General features: G+C 42.9%; 1 protein-coding gene across 3 annotated transcripts in view; it reads left to right on the forward strand.

Annotated features, from left to right (window-relative positions):
- The window catches only part of Ino80 (INO80 complex ATPase subunit), a 106,180-nt gene extending 82,456 nt beyond the window's left edge, over window positions 1–23,724 (forward strand). Inside the window, exons 29-36 of one of the 3 annotated variants that reach the window (XM_027422166.2) lie at window positions 3,518–3,590; window positions 13,619–13,777; window positions 14,329–14,431; window positions 15,220–15,308; window positions 17,717–17,869; window positions 18,097–18,256; window positions 19,672–19,887; window positions 22,202–23,724. In XM_027422166.2, the coding sequence (XP_027277967.1) occupies window positions 3,518–3,590; window positions 13,619–13,777; window positions 14,329–14,431; window positions 15,220–15,308; window positions 17,717–17,869; window positions 18,097–18,256; window positions 19,672–19,887; window positions 22,202–22,419 (1,171 nt within the window). In that variant the 3' untranslated portion in view covers window positions 22,420–23,724. Of the gene's footprint in view, window positions 1–3,517; window positions 3,591–13,618; window positions 13,778–14,328; window positions 14,432–15,219; window positions 15,309–17,713; window positions 17,870–18,096; window positions 18,257–19,671; window positions 19,888–22,201 lie in introns of all 3 variants that reach the window. The other 2 variants (XM_027422165.2, XM_035446079.1) reach the window with 2 other exon arrangements.
- Window positions 23,725–24,347: the final 623 nt, after the last annotated feature.

A 24,347-nucleotide genomic window follows, 5' to 3' on the forward strand; every position in this document is an offset into this window, starting at 1 on the left:
CCAGATCACTGAGATTATGTGATCTTTCTGCTGCTCTTTCTTTTCTTCGTCTTCCCAGCTGCCTTCTGCCTTTCTGTCACATACATAGTTACTTTCCCTGAAGTCCACCTGGTGTTCATATGCTAGGCTTCTTCAGGAATTACCCACTGAAAGCCCTTGGCATTTGGTGGATGTCACACAGGTATTAGAGCAGGAGAGGAAGTTTTATGGAGCCAGAACAGTCTCAGTGCTCAAGTGAAATAATAGGGCATTCTTTAAACAATAGTTGGCCCACAAATCCTTAGTCAATTTTTATTTGAAGCCTTATTATTATTGTTCTTCCTAGGATCACACCTCTTGTGAGTGTCCAAGTCTCCATATACATTAGCCTGTATCTCTGGGGAAATGTACTTGTAAAATAGCAAATGCCCTGCAGTTTTTGTTGTTTGCTTTTTATTTATTTATTTATTTATTTATTTATTTATTTTGGTTTTTCTGTGTAGCTTTGGAGCCTATCCTGGCACTCGCTCTGGAGACCAGGCTGACCTCGAACTCACAGAGATCCACCTGCCTCTTTCTCCTGAGTGGTGGAATTAAAGGTGTGTTCCACCAATGCCCAGCTTTGCTTTGTATTTTAATCATAAAATTGATGTTATAAATTAATAAACTTCTGAAATAGTATAATGGATGAATTTAAAGATTAAAAAGGAAAACAGAAAGCTTGGTGGTGACCACACCTATAATCCCAGTACTCTGAGGCAATAGAATTACTCTGAGTCAAAGGCCAGCCTGGGCTTACAGAGTAAGAACCTATTATATCAAATAAGGTAAATGAACCCCCAGCTTCTAATATTCCTTCCATCTCTGAATCACATATCTTAGAAGTGTAATTCTTTGTTCTTTTGCTTTTCTTTTTTTTTTTTTTGTTTTTTTTGTTTTTTGTTTGTTTTGTTTTAAAACAGGATTTCTTTATGTAGCCCTGGCTGTCCTAGAACTAGCTTTCTAGACCAGGCTGGTCTGGAACTCTATGAGTTCCAGGCACCTACCTCTGCCTCCTGAGTGCTAGATGCACCACTACCGCCCAGCAAGTATATTTCTTCTTAATAACCTCAGCAGTTAAGAGCAACGCCCCTCTTCCCAGCACTCACTTGGCATCTCACAACCATTTATAACTTTATTCCGTGGATCAGATGCCCTCTTCTGGTTTGCAGACACATATATACAGACAAAGCACCCATATACATAAAATAAAAAATAAAGTCTTGCCAGGTGTTGGAGGCAGGAGAATCTATGTGAGTTCAAGACCAGCCTGATCTACATACAGAGCAAGTTCCAGGACAGACTCCAAAGCTACACAGAAAAACCCTGTCTTGAAAAAAGAGAGAGAGTATAGGTTGCAGTTTGAAGAAAACCATGTGAACTGAATTCCAGTTGTCGTTCTCACTGCATACAGAGAAATTAACAGCTTGATTTAGCAGACCCTGAGTTTTCAGTAGTAATCTTTTTTAATAGATTATTAGAATTGCTTTGGAAAACAACCTAATTCAAGAACATGAAAATGAAAGGTTATCTTGGGCTATGCATAGGATATCTACAGGAACTAGGCTGCAGTTGAACACCTGTTTGTTTATATAAATCTTACAATGAAAAGTCCTTGTGATCTGGCTTGGGCCTTTTTTATTTGGCAGATAATTTGTTGCCTAACAAGTGACTAGCGTCTACTGATTTGTAATTCTTTCTTTAAAAGGACTTAGAATGTAAAAGGAATCAAGGTTGTATCTACTTGTTTCTATGTGAGGATTGAGTTGGCCTTTTCTACAACTTTATCCATCCTAAATGTCTTCCCTGAGTTAGTCCTATGTCAACTTAGTGCACAGAAGTCATGACCGGGCCTGAATTCCCAATGTGTGCTTATTTTTCTAAGTTATATCATCTTAAAAGTGAGTGCTTTAAAGCCAGCGGATAACCTTGTTTGCCAAGCCTGACATCAGCCAGAATCCCAGTCCTATGACCTTCACATATCCAGTCATTCAGTGTGGCACACGTGACACGTGACCTTGTGTGCATACATATTCTCTCTCTCTCTCTCTCTCTCTCTCTCTCTCTCTCTCTCTCTCTCTCTCTCTCTCTCTCCCTCCCTCCCCCCCCCTCTCATACACACATGTACCCAGAGAGAGGAAGAGAGAAAATCTTTAGAACTATTAAAATTCTGTTCTGATTTGTTGCCTCTGCATGATCTAGGAATACTTTGACTAATTAAAATTGGGGGCTGATGAGATGGTTTGGTAGTAAAGTAGTTCCTGCCAAGCAGGCCTACCTGAGTTTGTTCTGTTCCCTGGAACCTAGGGTGGAATGAGGTAATTGATTTCTGAAAGTCATCCTCTGACCTCCACACACACATGCATTCGGCACATGCACACGTCATACACACACACTCTCTCTTCTAATGATAATAAATTACTTTTAAATAGGGCTGTCTGTCCCAGCACTCAGGAGACAGAGGCAAACAGATCTACATAGTTCCAGTACAGCCAGGGCTACACAGAGACCTTGTCTCAAAAGATTAAAATATAGGGCTGTTGGGAGGCTGGGACATTGTTCAGTTGGTAAAGTGCTTTCTACTCAAGCATGAGAACCTGAGTTCAGATGCTGGTATGAAAGAAACTCTGCTGTTTGCTAGCCAGCTAGCCTAGCCAGTCCATGAACTTCAGGTTCACTGAGAAAGCCTGTTTTACAAAATACAGGAAAAAAAAGAAGACACCCAGTGTGATCTCTGACCTCCAAATGGAGGCACATGTATATATACAAATACATAAACAGAAACAAACCAGAAAACAGGCTGGGCATGGTGACACATACCTTCCTTAATTCCAGCACTCAAGCAGAGGCCAGGGGAAACTGTGAATTCAAAGCCACCTAGTTTACATAGCAAGTTCCAGGCCAGCCATGAATAATAGTTAAAACCTTGTCTCAAGCGGGGGAAACATACTAATGGAAATTCTAGACTTAGTGGTGCTTCCTTGTAATCTGAACATTTGGATGATGAAAGCCAGAGGACTCTAGGGTCATTCTCTGCTGCATAGCAAGTTCTAGTCTAGCCAAGGATACGAGAAAGTATCTCAGAAGAGGAAAAAGCTATTGGACTGAAAGTGTAGCTCAGCAGGAGAGTGATTGCCGAGCATGTACAGGTTCCTAGGTTTGGTGCCCAGAAGCATCCCCAGGAAAGAAGACAAACCAGTATATGTGCAGAGGTCTGTTTCTACAGTGACATTTTTCTGTTATATCAGCTTCATGTTTGAACATTTATTGGTTATCAGTCAGATATTTGTGTGGCAGCAAGAGCTTATGTGTACATTGGAAGATGACTTCCAACATTTGAATTTTAAAGAAGACAGAACGCCTTAGCAGTGTCTCAGTCGTCAGGTGCTGTATCTCCGGCACTCTTTCTCGCCCTAGATTCTGTTTGTAGAAATTCCTCTCTGTTCCCACATTACATCATTCCTTTCCCTCCTAACATGTTCTTCCCCCTTTTCTTTAGGAATGACATCTTTGTGTTTCTGTTAAGCACACGAGCTGGAGGCCTGGGTATCAATCTCACAGCTGCAGATACAGTAAGTGATTGGAGAGATCATGATGCATGAGTATGCCGGGCTCTCATAAATACTTCATCCATCGAGCATTTTACTTTTCCTCTCTGTTCTTCCTATCCATTTCTTTTGACGATTTCTTTACACATTAATTCAATAGAAAATTAATGAATTGCTTATTATGTGTCAAGTACGTTTCTGACAGTTTGGGGATAAAGCAGTGAAAATAAGTGGGGTGGGCGTGGCCAAGCAATCCAGTCAGATTTGCTTGAGGAGCCCTAACAATTGTTTTATGTGGAAAATACGTGGTTTCATTACTAGAAAAGGTAAGGTTTATGTGTTCTGAACTTCAAGAGCTGTTTGGATATCAATGACCTTGATAATTTAAAAAAGTTATCTAAGCCAGGTGGTGGTGGTGCACACTTTTAATCCCAGTTCTTGGGGGGCAAACACAGGTAGATCTCTAGTTCGAGGCCAGCTTCATATACAGAGTTAGTTCCAAGACAGCCAAGGCTACACATAGAAACTCTGTCTCAGACTGCCCCCCCCCCAAAAAAAAATATATTCTAGCAAAATTTTCCATCCTTTTACTCCCAGTCTCCTGGTGAGAATACTTAAGCCTCTGAGGGGAAAGAAAAGAGCTTTCCTTGTGAGTCTCAGCATTATTCCATGTAGTAGCATTTAGATTGAAAGATGCGTAAGTGGAAAATGTTTTATAAAAGGCATGACTCTAAAAATGGCACTCAGTGTGGCTGTTGTGTGTCAAAATCCCCACAAGTGTGAGGAAGGTTTGGGTTCTTGAGATCATGGAGGAATGAGGGTCAGGGTGATAAAGAGAAGAGGTCTCAGGAAACTGAGTACCAGAGTTGGATTTCCATCCCATGTCTCAGTCTCCACTCCTACGTTAGGCCACTTTTTCTCTTTAATAACCTTGGTGTCCCCAAGCTGTGTGCCTTGAAGAATGAAAATCAAATACTATGGGAGTGCTAATTATCAACCATAACATTCAAACTTGCCTTGCTTACTACCAAGTGGGACAGGGCGTGAGGACCTGAGGACTGTTGGCATAGCTGGTTAGAAAAGTGCACCAACCTGCCATATCGTGGAAGGCTGACTGTGGTGATGTATGTTGTTCATATGGTTACTCTGTGGTTGCTCACATATGTCTTATTACATGACAGAAATTTACCCTTGACCTTGTTTTGTTTTGTTTTTTCTTTTTTCTTTTTAAGATGTACCAACAGTTACACATTTGTCAGTTTTTCAACTAGCTGATCTTTTGAGCACATATACCTCTGCCAACTCTCTAGTACAGTTTGTTTGTATCCTTCTTTACTGAAAGTGCTTCTTAAAGCTCCTATTCATGGCTTACGAGCCTTAACAGCCTGATTGCCAGATCCCTTCCCCTCATAGAAAGAAGTAAATAACTGGCTTGTAATTTTTAGAGTATACCATTACGTATATTACACTACTGTGTTATTTGTTACCTGAGACTAGATCATCATGTTCTGAGCTACCTTTTCTACCTAGTAAACTTCTGTTTATATTTCAAAATCCTAGTCCAGTATCACATTCCTTCCTAGTCCCTTCCCTCTACTCAATCATGTTATATTGTAAGTTATTATTGTACATGCTAGACTTTGACCTACCTCATCAGTAGAGAGGAAGCCCTTTTTCTAATACCTGGACCAGTTCTTATATTTGTTCATTCACTCATTAAACAAATGCTTAGTGTGTATCAGGCAAGTGCCTGGCACTGTTTTAGACCCTAAGAATTCAACATTCAATAAAATGAAGTTCTATTTTTCTCCTAGTAATTACATTGCTAGTTGTGGTAGTTGATACAGTATAAACAGAACTAATTTAAATGTTATAATGAAAAATACAACAGTGAAAATGATTGAAGGATCCAGGTTGCTGTTTCCTGTGGGATCCTCTCATGGATGACATTTACACCAAGACCCGAAGAGAGTGAGAAAGCAAGCCAAGAGTTAGTCTGCCAGATAGAAAATACTTAATGCAGAGGAGGTAAGTCTAGGGCACTGGACTAAGAGCTTGGTTGGCATAATCAAGCAACAGCAAGGAATAGAGAGTAGGTAGAGCAGAGTTAGTGAAGAAGTGCAATGTTCCCACAAGCACATCATGCAAGACTCGATAGGTGATGTCAAGACTCTGAGATGGAAGAGGACAAGAATTTGAACAAAGGATTAGCATGGGCTAGCTTGGGTTTTTGTTTTGTTTTGTTTTGTTTTGTTTTGGACAGGATTTCACTATATTTTTCAGGCTACCATCACACCTAAGGGGCTCAAATGATTCCCCTCTGGCTCAGCTTGGGTTTTAAACATGTCCCTCAGGAGGCTTGAGAGATGGCTCAGTAGTTAGAGGCTCTTACTCTTCTTGTAGAGGATTAAAATTCAATTCCCAGCACCCACATGGTTGCTCATGACCACCTGTAACTCCAGTTCCGTGGGAGCCAACTCCTTCTTCTGACATCTATGGGCACCAGGCGTGCTCAGGGTATACAGATATATATGTACTCAAAACACATACATAAAAATAAATAAATAGATAGATAGATAGATAGATAGATAGATAGATAGATAGATGATAGATAGAAAGAAAGAAAAGGGGGTGGAGAGATGGTGCATTGGTTAGTAGCACTGACAGCTCTTCCTAGAGGACCCGGATTCAATTCCAGCACCCACATTGGCAGTTCACAACTGTCTATAACTCCAGGATTTGACACCCTCACAAAGGTATACATGTAGGCAAAACACCAGTGCAAGTAGAGTATAAACAAATAAATTAATATATAAAAAGAAATATTAGGAAATAAAAAGAAAGAAACTTGTCCCTCTGACTTCTACAGTGGGTTAGGAGGGAACATACAGAACACCATAGTCGGAAAGATAGAAGTGGGGCAAATGAGTCTGACTTGAATTGACAGTGCTTGGAAGAAAGGCTACACCTGGAGACATATTTTGCAATCATCGGATTCTAGATAATATTTAGGAGTATGAGGCTAGATGAGATCCCTGCAGAAGTTCAGCATAATTAACTTTTTGAAAATGTATTCCTGGGCTGGAGAGATGGCTCAGCAGTCAAGAGAAGACTTAGGTTTGATAGCAGCATACATATGTCTGTAAGTGCAGTTCCAGGGGATCTGATGCCTTCTTCTGCCCTCTGCAGGCAACAGGCATGCATGTGGTACACAGACATACATGCATGCAAACACTCATACACATAAATAAATCTAAAAAATTTTAAGAACAAATGTATTCCATTCTTAGCTTAACTGTCTTTGGTTTGGTCTGTGATAAGACTACCCAGCCCTTTGGCTTCTCTGGGCCACATTGGACAAGGAATTGTCTTTATCAACACATTAACTACACAAACAGAACAAAGTCTTAATCAGTAACATTCACTTTATCTGCCACCACAAAGCCAGCAAAAAGTCCACATAGGACTTGTAACCACAAGTATCCATTAGAAAAAGCTTTATAATTATTAAGTTGGCACCAGTTTGCAGTCATTATAATAAGTACATAATAAACTTTTTTGTAATAAAGTGAAAGTAAATAGAGCAACATACAACTAATGGACCATTTGACACTGTTTAAAAAACCACTGCATCTCTTCTGGTTTGATGAGCAAGTTGGATGAGTTCCTGGTCTGCTCATTGAGTGTTTCCTTTCTAATTTATTTGTACATGGTGTGCTTCATTGGAGAAAGACTTGATGTCTTAATGATTGAGGAAATGATTGTGAGCATGTGTCTGTAAACACTGGCAACTATCTAGTCTACTTGGTTACTAAAAACAGGATTTTAGCAATGATGAATGACTGGTGATTTGTACCATGTTCTTTTCATATCTCTGTGGAGTAAGTATGTCTTTATGTTTGACTCTGTTTAGGGAAGGGTTGTTATAATAAACTGCCCAGATATATTTTATTTTCTGGTTGACTTGTTTCAAGTGCTTATATGTTGAGAGAGGAGCTTTTTATCTCTTAGTAGTAACATCCTATGCCCAATAGAGTTAGCTTTTAGCTCTCTCAAGGGACTGGACTAATGTGTTCTCTTGGAAGAAAACCACCCCCAGCCCTGGTTGTTCCTATAGAGTTTTCCATTTCACTCCCTCATTCCTTGACCTATGTAGTCCAATCCCAGAACACCATGCCAGCTCTCACCATGCCTCTCCACATGCTTGTCTGGCTTGGTGTTTACAGCTTCATGAAGGTACTGTTCATAGATTTCATCTTAGTCATTGCTGGGCCGCACATTCTACATGACATACTTTCATCATCTCTAGCTAAAATCAGCTCTAGTCCTATAATTGTCAGTTGTTTGTCTCTAGACTGCCTCACCAGAAACCTGAAATACGTGTGTCATCTGTGTCTCAGTTGAGCACTCAGTTGTTGCCCCCACCCCCAGCACACTCACCAGGTCATGTCATGGTGATCCCAGTGTTCATCTGTCTCGTTTGTATTTTATTCTTTTCACTCTTATTATTGCTTTAACCTATTAATTTATATATATTTTGCTATTTTTTCCTATGATTTTTTTTCTTTTTCTAAACATAATCCTGTTTTTGTTTTTTAGGTTTTTTTTATTAGTTCAAATTCGGAACAAGCTTTCTTCACATGTCAATCCCTTCTCCCTCCCCTCTCCCCCAACCCTCCCATGACCCCCCCTGCTCCCCACCCCATCCACCCTCCACTCCCCAGGCAGGGTAGGGCCCTCGACAGGGCTCCCCAAAGTCCCTTCTTACACCAGGGAAAAATACTGATCCACTAATAGGGGCCCCCTGGAGTGTGGAGGCCTCCCAGACAGCAGTCTGGGGTCCATGTGTGCTCCCCCTTGTTCAGGCCAGCTGATTCTGTGGGTTTCACCAGCCTGGTACTGACCCCTTTGATCTTCATTCCTCCCTCTCTGCAGCTAGGTTCCAGAGTTCAGTTCAGTGTATATCTGTGGATGTCTGCCTCTGCTTCCATCAGCCACTGGATGAGGGCTCTAGATGGCATAAAGAGTAGTCATCAGTCTCATTATAGGGAAGGGCATTTAGGTTAACATATCTGTTTTATTCTGTTCTCTTCCCAAATACGTCTTTTTTGTTTTGTTTTTTGTTTTTTCGAGACAGGGTTTCTCTGTGGCTTTGGAGGCTGACCTGGAACTAGCTCTTGTAGACCAGGCTGGTCTTGAACTCACAGAGATCCACCTGCCTCTGCCTCCCGAGTGCTGGGAATAAAGGCGTGTGCCACCACCGACTGGCATCACAAATAACGTCTTTTAAGTTAACTTTCTTAGGCTTTAGTCTTCTGTTTATGAGCCCAGAAGAGCCCAAGTTGAATCAGTGTTTGATTGTCACTGAGATATCTAGGGAAAAATGAAATGTTAAGGCAATTTTGTGATTCATGGAGTAGGCGTGTCTATTGTGACTTCACTGTCCCAGACTTCAGCATTTCATCACATGTGTGTCATTTTTACACATGGTAATCCTAATGTTGAAGTATTTTATTTTTTGTGTGGTGTTTACCTGCATGTGTGTTCATGTGCCACTTTCATTGGTGTCAGAAGAGGATGTCAGATCCCCTGGAACCAGAGTTACAGAAGGTTGTGAGCTGTTGTTTGCTGTGGGCTCCAGGAATTGATCCTAAGTCCTCTGGAAGAGCATCTATTGCAGCTGAGCCATCTTTCTGGCCCCATCCAAATCTCTTCTCTCTTTTTTTTTAAACAATTTTTATTATTATGTATACAACATTCTGCACACCACAAGAGGGCACCAGATCTCATAACGGATGGTTGTGAGCCATCATGTGGTTGCTGGGAATTGAACTCAGGACCTCTGGAAGACCAGTCAGTGCTCTTAATCTCTGAGCCATCTCTCCAGCCCCCTCAAATCTCTTTTTTCTTAAGTCTGTGTTTTCTTACTTTGCTCTTCCTGAAAATTTGTAAGATAGGTATGGTGTTGTGTATTGTGGGGGATCTTTTTGAGTTCAAAGCCAGTCTTGTGTGCATAGTGAATTCCAGGCTGTATAGAAAGACCTTCTCTCAAGATAAAGAAATAAAGGGACTGAGGATGTAGGTCAATGGTAGAGTATTTGCCTAGCTGCTAGCATATAACAAAGTATGGTCCCCTGTACCATCATAGATAAATAGATGGAAAGGAGGGGGTGGGAAGGTGGGTGGGTGAATGTATAGATAGGTAAGTAAATTTTCTAAAAATCTTTAGGTTCAATTTAAAATTCTAGTATGTCTTCTGGTAAAGTTTGTGCTCCTTCCTGTACAAGTGACAGGCATTGTATATTTCCACATCAGATCTATAAACATCAATTGCATTGGCCAGCATTTTGTGTTTTCTTCCCCCAAGGATTTAACCTGTGCCAAATTTGAAGAATCATACTTCATATAAAAGCAAAACCATGTCCAGGTGGTGGCACACACCATGACCAAATGGGCTTCATCCCTGAGATGCAGGGGTGGTTCAACATAGGAAAATCCATCAATGTACTCCACGATATAAACAAACTGAAAGAAAAAAGCTGCATGGTGATTATCTCACTAGATGCTGAAAAAGCCTTTGACAAAATCCAACACCCCTTCATGATAAAGGTCTTGGAGAGAGCAGAGATAAAAGGAACATACCTAAACATAATAAAGGCAATATACAGCAAGCCAGAAGCCAACATCAAACTAAATGTTGAGAAACTCAAAATCATCCTACTGAAACCAGGAACAAGACAAGGCTGTCCACTCTCTCTGTGTCTATTCAGTATAGTACTTGAAGTTCTAGCTAGAGCAATAAGACAACAAAAGGAGATCAAGGGGATGCAAATTGGAAAAGAAGAAGTCAAACTTTCGATTTCTACTGATGATACGATAGTATAGATAAGTGACCCCAAAAATTCAACCAGGGAACTACTACAACTGATAAACACCTTCAGTAATGTAGCAGGATACAAGATTAACTCAAAAAGAAAAAAAAAAATCAGTAGCCTTCCTATATACAGATGGTAAACAGGCTGAGAAAGAAATCAGAGAAACAGGGCTGGAGAAGATGGCTCAGTGGTTAAGAGCAGTGGCTGCTCTTCAAGGGGTTCAATTCCCAGCACCCACATGGCAGCTCACACCTGTCTGTAACTACAGTTCCAGGGGATCTGGTATCCTTACACCAATGCACATAAAAAATAAAAGTTAAATAAAGTATTAAAAAAAAAATCAGAGAAACAACACCCTTCACAATAGCCACAAACAACATAAAATATCTTGGGGTAACTATAATCAAACAAGTGAAAGACCTATATGACAAGAACTTTAAGTGTTTGAAGAAGAGATCAGAAAATGGAAAGATTTCCCATGTTCTTGGATATGTAAGATTAACATATTAAAGGCAGTCTTACAAAAGCAGTTTACAGATTCAGTGCAGTACCCAGCAGAATTCTTCAACTTCATAGGGAAAAACACAAAACCCAGGATAGCCAAAACAATCCTGTACAATAAAGGAACTTCTGGAGGCATCACCGTACCTGACTTAAACTCTACTATAGAGCTACAGTAATGAAAGCAGTATGGTATTAGCATACAAATAGACAGGTGGACCAATGAAATCTAATCAAAGACCCTGATAGCAGTCCACACACCTATGAACACCTGATTTTTGACAAAGAAGCTAAAATTATAAAGTGGAAAAGAGAAAGCATCTTCAAATGGTGCTGGTATAACTGTCAACATGTAGAAGAATGCAAAAAGATCCATATCTAGCATCATGCACAAAATTCTAGTTCAAATGGATCAAAGACCTCAACATAAAACCAACCACACTGAACCTCACAGAAGAGAAAGTAGGAAGTAGCCTTGAACACATTGATTGGCATTGGAGACAAACTTCCTAAATATAACACCAGTAGCACTGACACTGAGTAACGTTGACTAAGTGGTACCTCCTAAAACTGGAAAGCTTATGTAAAGGAAAGGACACAGTCAACAAGACAAAATGGCAGCCTACACAATGTGAAAAGGTCTTTACCAACCCCTCATCTGAGAGAGGACTGATCTCTAAAATATATAAAGAACTAAAGAAATTAGACATCAAAAGACCAGATAATCCAATAAGAAAAAAAAAATGGGGGTACAGATCTAAAAAGAGAATTCTCAACAGAGGAATCTCAAAGGGCTAAAAGATACTTAAGGAAATGTTCAACATCCTTAGCCATCAGAGAAATGCAAATCAAAACAACTCTGAGATACTGTCTTACACCTATCAGAATATCCAAGATCAGAAACTGATGGCAGCTTATGCTGGCGAGGATGTGCAGTAAGGGAACTCTCCTCCATTGCTGGTGGGAGTGCAAACTTGTGCAGCCACTCTGGAAATCAGTATGGTGGCTTCTCAGAAAATTGGGAATCACTCTACCTCTGGACCCAGCAATACTACTTTTGAACATATATCCACACCACAAGGACATTTGCTCATCTATGTTCATAGCAGCATTATTGGTAATAGCCAGAACCTGGAGTCAACCTAGTGCCCCTCAACCAAAGAATGGATGGAGAAAACGTGGTACATTTACCTGATGGAGTACTATTCAGAGTAAAAAACAATGACATCTCTTAATTTGCTGGCAAATGGATAGAACTAGAAAAAGCCATACTGAGTGAGGTAACCCAGACCCCAGACAAACATAATATGTACTCACTCATAAGTGGATAGACATAATGGAAAGTTCAACCAGCCTACAGTCCACAATTCCACAGAGAACCTAGGTAACAAGGAGGACCCTAAGAGAGATATAACATGGATCCCCCTAGGAAGGGGAAAAAGACAAGATCTCCTGAGTAAATTGGGGAGAGGGGAAGAGGGAAAGAGAGTAGGGGGAAATGTATAGCTCAATTTTAAAAAATGGCATTGGTCTGGGCATTGGTGGCACACACCTTCCTTTAATCCCAGTGCTCAGGAGGCAGAGGCAGACGAATCTCTGTGACGTGCAGGCCAGTCTGGTCTACAAAGTGGGTTCCAGGACAGCCAGGGCTGTTAAACAGAGAAACCCTGTTTTGGGGAGGGGGGAAGGGGCAAGGCCAGACAGGTGTGACATACATCTTTAATCCTGGGAGACGGGAGGATCGCAAGACTATTCTGTGAACTCATGGCCTGCATATACTGCATAGAAAGACCTTGTCTGAAAAAAAAAAACCAAAATGAAGTATCAAAACAAAAAGGACTTCATAAAAAAGAGCCAGCCAACTGTTTCAAGTAACAATACATCCAAAAGCATTAAAATGCTGATCCCATAGCCAGGCATCGTCGTGCACACCTGTAATCCTACCGCTCATGAGGCAGAGGCAAAAAGATCACTGTAAGCTCAAGGGTAGCCTGATCTGCATAATGACAACCTATATCAAAAAAATAAAAGCAGGGAGCTGGAGAGATGGCTCAGTGGTTAAGAGCATGTGCTGTTCTTCCAGCGAATCTTGGTTCTATTCCCAGCACTTACATGGCAGCTCATCGCCATCTGTAACATTGGTCCCAGGAGATCCAACACTCTGTACACAAATAAATTGCTTATGAGTAATATTTAGCCCTTGGGAAGTAGAGACTTAAGGATCAGTATCCAAGGTCATCCTTAGCTACATAGCAAATTCAAGGCCAGCTTGGGTTCCATGAGATAGGGTCTATCTTATCCCTCCCCTTTATGTTCATGTGTGGGCCAAGCGCTTGAGCACCTATGGAGGCTAGGCACATCAGAGTCTCTAGATCTGGAGTTATAGGAGGTTATCGGCCTCCTATTGTGTACTGAGAATAAAACCTTGGTCCTCTTCCTTTTAATCACTGAGCCATCTCTCCAGTCCATACTTCCGTCTTTTCGATGAAAATTGTGGATATAGACATGCTGGTCTTCTATGGACATGTTTTCTCATCACTGCATAGACGATAGGAAAAAAAAAAATCTGGCCTGGCTAGTGTTTACAGACAGGTCAGTGGCTGTACTGCTCTTAGAATTTCTGTCCAGCACTCAGAGCACATCAGTCTTCGTTGTATTCTCTTCTTGCCTATGCAGGTGATTTTCTACGATAGTGACTGGAATCCCACTGTAGACCAACAGGCCATGGATAGGGCCCACCGCTTAGGACAGACAAAGCAGGTCACTGTGTACCGGCTCATCTGTAAAGGCACAATTGAGGAGCGCATTCTGCAGAGAGCCAAGGAAAAGAGTGAGGTAAGGGAGGGGAAGAAAGGAATTGTACTGCACTAACTGGATCAAGGCTGTTTTGGTATTTTGCCTTCTGTGTGAAGGTATTGGATCCCCTAGAACTGGAGTCACAGACAGATGCGAGCTGCCACATAGGTGCTGGGATTGAACTCACATCTTCTAGAAGAGCAGTCAGTGTTCTTAACCTCTGAGCAATCTCTCCAGCCCCCACTTTAAGATTCTTATCTTTCATAACAGGCTGCTCATGTGCACACTGACACTGCGGAGGGCCTGTGTGTGGCATGCTCAGTTTTAGAGGAGGAAGGTTAACATTTCAGTCTGCCTCAGTTTGCCTACCTCTTGACTATGTGCCTGAGTAACTACTACTGTTAATAGTCCCGAACAAAAGAACACCAATTGTCCTTTCCTTGGGACAAGTATTGTGGAGGAGTCAGCCATATGAACAAGAAGAGGTAAAGCCAAAGCCTCCCTTTGGAGCTGTTTCAGAGGGAAGGTTCTGGATGTTTGCTGTATGGGAATGGATACCTGGAGATGACATTTTAATCCACTTTGTGCAGATTCAGCGAATGGTGATTTCTGGTGGGAACTTCAAACCAGATACCTTGAAACCCAAAGAGGTGGTTAGCCTTCTTCTAGATGATGAAGAGCTGGAGAAGAAACGTACGTACTCTGGCAGCTAACATTCTGTCCTCCCCAGACTCACAGATGAGATGAGCACTGTGTATGCTAAGGCCAGAATTTCCTTTTATTTTAAAGTATATATGTGTGTGGTGGGTATGGGTGTGGGTGTGGGTGTGTGTTAGAAGATAGCCTGCAGGATATTATGGTTACTTCTGTGGTTCTAAGTTTGAATTCAGGTTGTCAGGTTTGTCACAAATGCCTTTATCTGGTGAGCCCTCCCACTGAACCAGAGGAAATATTTTATACAGAATTTCAACAGCAAGCTGTTGTAGCCATAAAGACCTTTCACCTAGAGTTTCTAGGTTTGTACTGAGTTCCTGTGAGCATGTCCACACTCCCACATCTAAGAATAAGCTTTTTTCAAGTAGGAAAACTTATAATAATTAAATGGAATCCTGGTTTAAACCTAAAAGCTGTTAAGACACCAATAACTACTGTTTCTGAAGTTAGGAAAACACCAGTATTTTTCTTTTGTTTTGGTTTGTTATTTTTCAAGACAAGAGTTTCTCTGTGTAGCCCTGACTGTCCTGGAGCTTGCTTTGTAGACCAGGCTAGCCTAGAACTCACGGAGATCTGCTTACCTCAGGAATCCTATCTCTGCCTCCCATGTGCTGGATTAAAGTCACACAGCAACACCAGTATTTTTTTTTTAAAATGACACAAAATTATACCTTAGGAACCACTCAAGGATATGGCCCAAAATTTCAGAGGATAAAATAAAGGTTGATTGGCAAAGACTCTTCAGTGTTTTTATATTTTCTTGGTAGTGAGACTACGGCAGGAGGAGAAACGGCAACAGGAGGAGACCAACCGAGTAAAAGAACGAAAACGCAAGCGGGAAAAATATGCAGAGAAGGTATCTCCAGACTGGGGTTGGACAGGACTGGCAAGGCCTAGAATGAGTTTCAGAAGTACAAAAAAGGCTGTGGGTCATGTGTGTGCATACATATTTGTACATACATGATAAACCACGGCCTGCATGTAGAGATCAGAGAAAGCTGTGGATGTTGGTTTTGTCCCTCCATCATGTGGGTTCTGAGGATTAATGTCAGGTCCTTCAGATTGGCAAGCAGGTGCTTTTATCTGCTGAGCTATCTCACTAGTCCCATCTGTGTGATTTGGTGCTGATACACATTTGCTGAGGTAAAACATACCAAATGTAGAGTTGGTCACAGTTGGACTAGGGCCTGTCTGTCAGTAATAACTGTGATGGCTAAGGTAATGTTACTCACATAACTAACTAGCTTTTATAAAACTATATGTTTTTTGAGGCAGTCTGTCTACATAGCCCTGGGTAGACTGGAACTCACAAAATCCTCCTGCCCCAGCCTCAGGAGTGCTAGGATTAAAGGCATGTGCTACCACTCTTGACTTTTGGGGTTTTTTTGTTTCTCTCTCTCTCTCTCTCTCTCTCTCTCTCTCTCTCTCTCTCTCTCTCTTTGTTGAGACGGGGTTACTCTTGTGTAGCTTTGGAGCCTGTCCTGGAACTCGTTCTAATGACCAGGCTGGCCTCAAACTCACAGAGATCCAAGTGCTGGGATTAAAGGCCTGCACCACCACTTATCAGCCATGCTTGACTTTCATAGAATCTTCTGAAAGGACTGGCCAAGCATGGTGACACCCACCTTAAACCCAGCACTTGGGAGGCAGAGAGAGAGGTAGGCAGATGTTTCTGAGTTCCAAGCCAGCCGTGGCTACACAATGAGACTGTATCCCTTTGGTCTTCGGCCTTTGATGGTCAACAGCCTAGAGCTGGTCTGTTACAGACCCTTTTAATGAAGAGCCAGTTTTAGCCTGTGGATACTTTGTACTAGCTTCTTTTATAGTTAGGAAACCCTAAAAATGACTTAACATTCAGAAAATGGTCAAGGTCTGGGGGTGTAGCTTGATGTTAGAGTACTTGGTATCATCTCTATGCCTTTAAAAAAGGGGGTGTGTGACAGAAAACCTGTCAAAACAAAGGGTAGCTTTCTCACATAGGACTTTACAGAAATTAACGGTTCTTTTATGTGTAAGTGTTAGTGTGTATGTGCTCGTGTGCACATGCCACACTGGGTGTGGGAAGGTCAGAGGACAACTTTGTGGAATTGGTTCTCTCCTTCTTCCTTATATGGGTTCTGGGATCCTTAGGCTTAAGTGTCAATCACCTTTACCCACTGAACCATCTTGCCTGTTCTAGATTAACAGTTTCAGTCAGATGTCATCCCTGTTCCAAGTATAGAATAGAAAGTACTCAATGACAACATGAACTACACAGTATTGTACACTCTTTACCTTGTAATATATGTAGACAGCATGACTGTCTCAACAATCCAAAAATGGGCCTAATGACTTGATTTTGATCTTAGGAAACCATGTGGTAGAAGGGAAGAACCCGTTCCCGCACATTATCCTCTGACTTCCAGATGAATTCACCACATGCACATACACTAGAAACAGACAGACAGAGACAGATGACAGGCTTAGTAGAGAATGTGGAGAGACACAATTTATCTTCCTCCTCCTCTGTGAATTTTTACTTCCTTAAGATATGGTGATTCAGAGCCAGCAGTGTTGATGCTTGCCTTTAACACCAGCACTCGGGAGGCAAAGGATGGCAGATCTCTGTGAGTTCAAGGCCAGCCTGAGCCAGTTTCAGGGCAACACAGAGAAACCCTGTCTTAGAGAAGGAAAAACAAAAAAAAAAGGCTGGGTGGTGATGACTCACACCTTTAATCCCAGCACTTGGAAGGCAGAAGCAGGCATATCTCTGAGTTCAAGGCCAGCCTGGTCTACAAAGCAAATTCCAGAACAGCTAGGACTATTACACAGAGAAACCTTGTCTTCAAAAAAGAAAGAAAAATAAAAGATACTGTGATTCAGGGCTTGAGATACGAGTCAATGCTGGAATACTTCCCTCACATGTGAGAGACCTTAGTTCTATCCTCAGTACACACATAAACTATACACACAAAAAAGGAATTGAGCCAGAATGGTGATGCTGTCAAGAAGTTAGAGGTAGGAAAATGGAAGAGATTTGAGGCCAGCCTGAGCTATAGAGTAAACCCTGTCTCAAGACAATTGCAGTGTTGTCTGCTTGTTGTCCCAGCACTTGGGTAGCTGAGGCAGGGTGATGAGACCAAACTAGGAAACAAAACAAGTACCAGGCTATCTGGAGCCATATAGCAAGACTCTGCCTGTAATCAGCTTATTCCCTACTCCGTTTTCTCTTTGGGACAAATGCCAATGTTTTTATGTATTTTCTGAACTTTTTATTCCCAGAAGAAAAAGGAAGATGAATTGGATGGGAAAAGGAGAAAAGAGGGTATGAACCTCGTGATCCCATTTGTTCCTTCTGCTGATAACTCCAACCTCTCTGCTGATGGCGATGATTCCTTCATAAGTGTGGATTCAGCCATGCCCAGCCCTTTCAGTGAGGTGAGGCTCCTGGATATCTTCTTCATAGCAGTGGGACTGCATCCTCACCTTCTGGCAGGGACGTAATGCTGGACTGCTGGGCAGGGTTTGCTTCCAGCCTCGTGGGAAAGGATTACATAGGACAGGCTGGCTCTCAACACTGAAGGCAGGCAGGAGAGACATACTTGCAGGTCCCCTGAGGCTGTTCTCACTTGAACATGATACTATCTCAACCTTTCTGCTTCTAGATCTCCATCAGCAGTGAGCTGCACACTGGCTCCATTCCCCCTGATGAGAGCAGCAGTGACATGTTGGTTATCGTGGATGACCCAGCCTCCTCAGCTCCTCAGTCTCGAGCCACTAATTCTCCCGCTTCCATAACAGGCTCTGTCTCGGACACTGTGAATGGTAAGTGATGCTGCTGTCCCTACAGCCCCAGCCTGCTCCTCTACTTCTTAGGAAGCATTCATTGGTGGTGGGTGAGGTACAGTTCTTTTTATGATAAAGGACTTTTCTTTTTTACTGCTTTTTTTTTTTTTTTTTTTTTTTTTTTTTTTTTTTTTTTTTGAGACAGGGTCTGGCATTCACTATGTAGGCCACACTGGCCTTAAACTCGTAAGAGATCTGCATGTCCTTACTCACAAATCCTGGGATTAAAAGCATACACCACCATACTGGGCACATTTTTATTTATTGTGTGTACACACATGTGTAGGTCAAAAGACAAGTTATGAGAGTTGGTTCTCTCCTTCTACCACCTTGGTCTTAGTGATCAAATCAGGCCATAGGGCTTGGTTTCCAATCTTTATCCATCTCACAAACCCAGATATAGGAGTTTTGTCCTTCTTGTAAGAGTTATTTAACTCTGTATGTGTTTCTCTGTGTGTGTGCATGAGTTCGAATGTGGAGTGTGAATAGGCCATAGGTTGAATCCACCTGTGTTTGCCCTCCCCATCCCCAGGACACATGCTGCCACACTTTCATAGGTACTGGAGATCCAACCTCAGGTCTCAATGCTAGTATGGCAGGCACTTCTACCAGTGGAAGTGGTTCTCCCCAACCCCTGTTTTTCAGTTAAAGTTAGCTTTGGTGGTGTTTCTTTTCTGTTGTTGTATGAGGCCTAATGTTATCTTAAGGAACCTTAATTTTATTTTATTTATTTATTTATTTGACTTGGTTTTTCAAGACAGGGTTTCCTTTGTAGCTTTGAAGGCTGTCCTGGTTCAGTGGTAGAGTGTGTGTATATCATACCCAAGGTCTAGTTCAATACCCAGCATTTTTTTTTTTTTTTCTTTTTTTAAAGAAATAGAGGTCCAAGCCAGGTAGTGATGGCGCATGCCTTTAATCCCAGGTCATGTAGGCCAGCCTGGTCTACAGAGCTACACAGAGAAACCCTGTCTTGAAAAACCAAAAAGGGGAGGGGGGGCATAAATAGAGATCCAAGGCAGAAACACTTTAATTTCCCACAGCAAGTCCTTGGAGTTCATTTAGTAAGGGGCAAAAATTTAAGAAATAATAATAAAATAACCATAGTAGAGCCACTCCTTAGAAAGACAGTTTGAAGAACATAGCTGTGATAAATGACAGCCCCAGATGACCTTAGACACTCAGCGAGCCGGGTACCTGTTCCTGTAGTCTAGAACTCAGGAGACTGAAACTAGATTACTTGATCAGGAGTTTGAGATTAGGCTGAGCAATATTAGAAAACCCTGTCTCAAACTAAGCAGAATACCTTGAGAGCCAGCATTCTCCATCAAGGGAATATTTGTTAACATTTTTAAGAGATTTATTTTTTTTTCCCTCTTGGCTATTTGTCTCTACAGGAATTTCCATTCAGGAAGTGCCAGCTGCAGGACGTGGTCACTCAGCTCGAAGCCGAGGCCGCCCCAAGGGTTCAGGAAGCACAGCCAAAGGAGCAGGGAAAGGCCGAAGCCGCAAGTCCACAGCAGGCAGTGCTGCTGCGATGGCCGGAGCCAAAGCAGGGGCTGCAGCAGCTTCTGCAGCTGCTTATGCCGCATACGGGTACAATGTGTCTAAAGGTGCGGAGGCCAGGGTGGCTGCAGACTGTGGCCAAGGACTGTCTGAGACTCTGTTTAGCATTTTACAAGGTAGAGTGTATAGGATACTCCAGGCCAAAACCCCAGAGCCCAGCTTCAAACTGAGTAGTTCTGACTCACCCCTTGCCCTCTCTGCTTGGTAAATTGCTGTCTTTGGTGTAGAAGTAGCTTTGGCCAGAGCAAGCTGAATTGGGGGCTGCACTTTTTTAATTGTAGGTTTGTTCGTTTTTTTTTTTCTGAGACATTTATTTTTATTAATCCAAACAAGGATAGTTCATTCATCCAGCTACCCGAGCCATCACTTTAAGCAGTGAACACCTGGTGTACATGGGAGTGAAGTCATAAAGCTTATAGATCCTGCCCTTGAGTATAACAAGTGGAAAAAGCAGCATTTCATGGATGATTTATAAACAGTACAAGGTAGTATACAGATAAGTACAAAGAGGCCAGCTTACTTGTGGTTACAGGTTAAAGCAGGGAGGAACTATGGGCCTCCTATAAGAATTGTGGGGTATTGTTCAGAATGGAGGAGAAGGTGCGTGAGAAAGGTTTCAGGCAAACATAAGAGTTGGCATCCATCATGGCATGTTGTGGTTCACTGAGCATGTCTGCAAAGTTATACTGAAGAGGAGCAATGGAAGTCAAAGTCGGAAAGACATGGCCAGACCTGATAGGTAAGAACCTAACAGGTGTATGAGAATGGACTGTTGACAGTTGGAGAGACATAGAAAGGATAATTAGAGTCAGAATGCAAGTCCTGCAAGTGCTGTAAGCCTCCCTACCCCTATGCAAAGCCTAGTCTCAGCAAGCGAGGATGGCACACACCATTGTCTCAGCACCCAGAGGCAAGTTCTAGACCATCAGGACTACACAGTGACACCTGCTATAAACAGACATCTCATGTGGGCTTTGTATGGCTCATAGGTTTTTGTGGGGGACTTGTTAGATTTTAAGATAGAGTCGCATGTATCTGAGGCTGGCCTTGTTCTTGTTCCCATGATGCAGACAATGGTGACCTTGAACTTCCAATGGCTCATGGCATTGTTACAGCAGGGAAAGACATACTTGTATAGAAAGTACTTGACTTATTGTGAGTGCACAGTAAAAGTGGGTTCACCTCCTTTCTTCCACTGCAGGAACCTCAACATTCATTTATTGGCTCATTAAGTAGCCTACCTTGGTGTTTCTTGACCCTTTGCTAGCTCATTTGTATCCTTGGAAAACAGCAGTCACTCCAGTAATCAGAGCTGCTATGGCAGAGCTCATCCATGAATGGGGCGATGTGATGCACATCAGAGAAGCAAGCAGGGGGGTACAGGAGATGGGATAAGGAGATAGACTGGCCCAACAATAATCAACAGGGACTGCAGCTGGGAGTGAAAAATGAGAAGGACTGGTCTAGAACACCACTGTGGGTGAAACAGATCTATCTGCCCACGGAGTAATGCAGAAGAAACAGAAGCAGGCATGGTGGTGCACACCTGTAGTTCCAGTACTTGGAAGGTACAGTTAAGAGAATCAAGAGTTTGAGGCTATCCTCTGCTATGTAGTAAGTTTGACAAGACCAGCTTGGGCTACTGAAAAAAAGAAAAGCAAACAGAACAAGCATACTAGACAATGTGGATATGAGAAGTAGGTACATTTGTCTCAGTCTAGGGAAGGGAAAGTTCATTGTTGTTCAAGGAACAGTCACCAAAGACAAGAGGTTAACCCAAGAGAACAGAGGTAGCCTTGGCTGGTGCTAGAGAATTGACTGGTATAGACACATGATAGGCTGGCTCACCTTTTTTCACCAGGCCAGACTTGTTGAAGAGTAGAGGCCTCTGAAACAAAGAAGGAACCATCACCGTGTATAGTGACACACACTTTTAATCTCAGCACTCAAAAGGCAGAAACAGGCAGATCTCTTGTGAGTTCAAGGCCAGCCAGGCCTACATAGTGAGTTCTAGGACAGCCAGGACTGTTGTACAGAAGTGCTTTCCAGAAAGACGACAAGGAAACATTAGTGCCTAGTGAGTTAGAGCTCTCATCCTACATCCAGACCTCCCGCACTGGACACTTGCCCTCTCCAGAGCCGGGTGTCTTCCTCTCTGGGTGAGGTAATGCAGGTAGGGCTGAGTGTATCACCATCTCTAGGAAAACCAGCAAATGCACCTCAAAGATGTTGGCAAAGAACAGCAGAGAGGGGTTCCCAGCCCTTTCCTGCAGCCCACACTTAGGCCGGTACTGCAGACTGCCAGGGCAGCTCTTAGACAACTGCCACTAAGGGTCATTGTCATTTTCCCCATCCCCACAGGAATCTCAGCAAGCAGTCCTCTGCAGACATCCATTGTCCGACCTGCTGGCCTTGCAGACTTTGGACCTTCAAGCGCCTCTTCTCCCTTAAGTTCCCCTTTGAACAAAGGAAATAATATCCCTGGGACTCCTAAGAGCCTCCACATGACCAGCAGCCTAGCCTCAGACTCCTTGATCCGGAAACAGGGCAAAGGCACCAACCCCGCTGGAGGACGGTAACCATCTCTGCCCTCCAGCTTCCTTCAACGAAACCAGGGCTACAGTCCCAGGCCACAGGTGGTCTTTGGATGGCTTACCCAGTGTGGCATCTTGCATCCTATCTGGAGAGTGGAAAAGACCAGCTGCAGCAGAAGAGGACAGGCAGGTGGTCAGTCGGTGTGAGCACTTTTATCACCTGTTTCCAAAGGAGTGTCCTGGGTTCGGCCCACAGCATCCCAGATGAACTCTGCAGCGAGTCTTAACCTCTTTCCGGGGAAGGGCCTGATACAGACCCCTTTTAGATGCTCAGGCAGTCTCCATCCACATCCCACTCTTCAGCTCTGACCATGTCCCTTATGAAGGCTCCACCGGTGCTGTGAAGAGCCTTCTATAGTGGAGACCTCTCTAAAGGTTATGATTTCCTATAGGGCTAGAAAGGGAGGAAATGGTTCCCTGGTATCCACAGTCCAGAGCGCTTCAGGGTCTCTAAACCCCATTTGCCACAGTGTCATTACTGAAGTGTGCAGTGGATGCCAGAGAAGATGGTGGCTGTAGGATGGCAGAGGCTGGAGGAAGCAGACCCACAGGCAGTTTTCCCAGCATTCCTCCACTGTCCAGCACGTTCACACCAGGGAAGCATTAGTCCCACCAGCAACAGTAGCAGCAGCCCCCACTCAAGGGACTTCCCAGAAGCCAGTAAGGAGACCAGGAGCCACCTCAATCAGCAGGACACCCTCACCACCCTCTTGCAAGACACCCCTTTCTCCGTCCTGAATGCACAGTCTCCCTGGCTTTGCCCGTCAGCCCCTGCTTGGCTGTATGCACTGTCTGTATTGCACTGAGAAAGAAGGCACAGCAGGAATGAGATGGGGAGGGAGCAAGCTCAGCACCACTCCTCCCAGCCCCAGCCCCACTCGCCTGAGCTTGCTGCCCTCTGAGAGGGGAAAGGGGCGGCTGGGAGGGCTTTCCACCTGATGTCCCTGGTGGAACAGGTGCTTCTGGGCGGGCCAGCCTCTAATTTGCACACCTGAAAATCGCGGAATTGAGTTTAGATAGATTGATTTTTTAAAACTTTTTTTTTTTTTTGGAGTAGGTGTAGGGGAAATCATTTAATTTAAATCATAAAGATTCCCCTACCCAAACCCTGACTCCTGTGTACAGATGCTCTTTAGAGGGGATCAGAAAAATGCCAAGCCTTTTTCTCTTTGAATGTGCTGTCTATTTTTATAGCTGAACTTGTACATATGTATAAAGAGAGACACATCTTTCTTTTACTAACTGGATAAAAAATCTTAAATAAAATGGAGTGAGATAATTTTATGTAAATTAAAGTGTCTGTGGTCTTTGCAGCTGCCTTTCTGGTATACCAAGTATCGCCCTTGGAGACTTGACAGGATCAAAAGAATGTAGATCTTTTACTCTGATCGAAAAGGATAGGGGAGTGGAACATGGCGTGTGCTGTTGGTGTTTGCTTAGGAGCAGTGTTAACTGAACTTGGGGCTTTGCCTCCACCCATCAAAGAAGGCTTGACCAAGTGCCTGGTGTGTGGGTTCCTTGGACCCAAGATGTGGACAGTGTGACCGACCTAGCAGAGTAGTAATATGAATACTAACAGTGTCCCAGAGTACTTGTAAGAATTGTGAAAGAAAACAGTAGAATGAGATCCTGGGGATTCCAGACATCCATGTTTTTGACAGCTGACTGGTCAGTTGAGAAAGGGACACTAGCTGCCTGCCTAGATTGTCAGTCGCTGTTTTTGTGATTGAGTTAGCAACACTGACATGTTCTTGCATCAGCTCTGAGCAGGGCTCATACTATTCCCAGTAACTTCAGCGTGGCCTCCCTATCCTTGGCTCACCCTGTACACTTTGATAGAGACAGACAGACTGGCTGCTGAACAGCTGCTGTTCCAGTCCTAAAAAGGGAACCTTCATTTTCAAATAGCACTG

Source organism: Cricetulus griseus, chromosome 6 (genome assembly GCF_003668045.3).
Source record: "Cricetulus griseus strain 17A/GY chromosome 6, alternate assembly CriGri-PICRH-1.0, whole genome shotgun sequence".
NCBI lineage: Eukaryota > Metazoa > Chordata > Mammalia > Rodentia > Cricetidae > Cricetulus > Cricetulus griseus.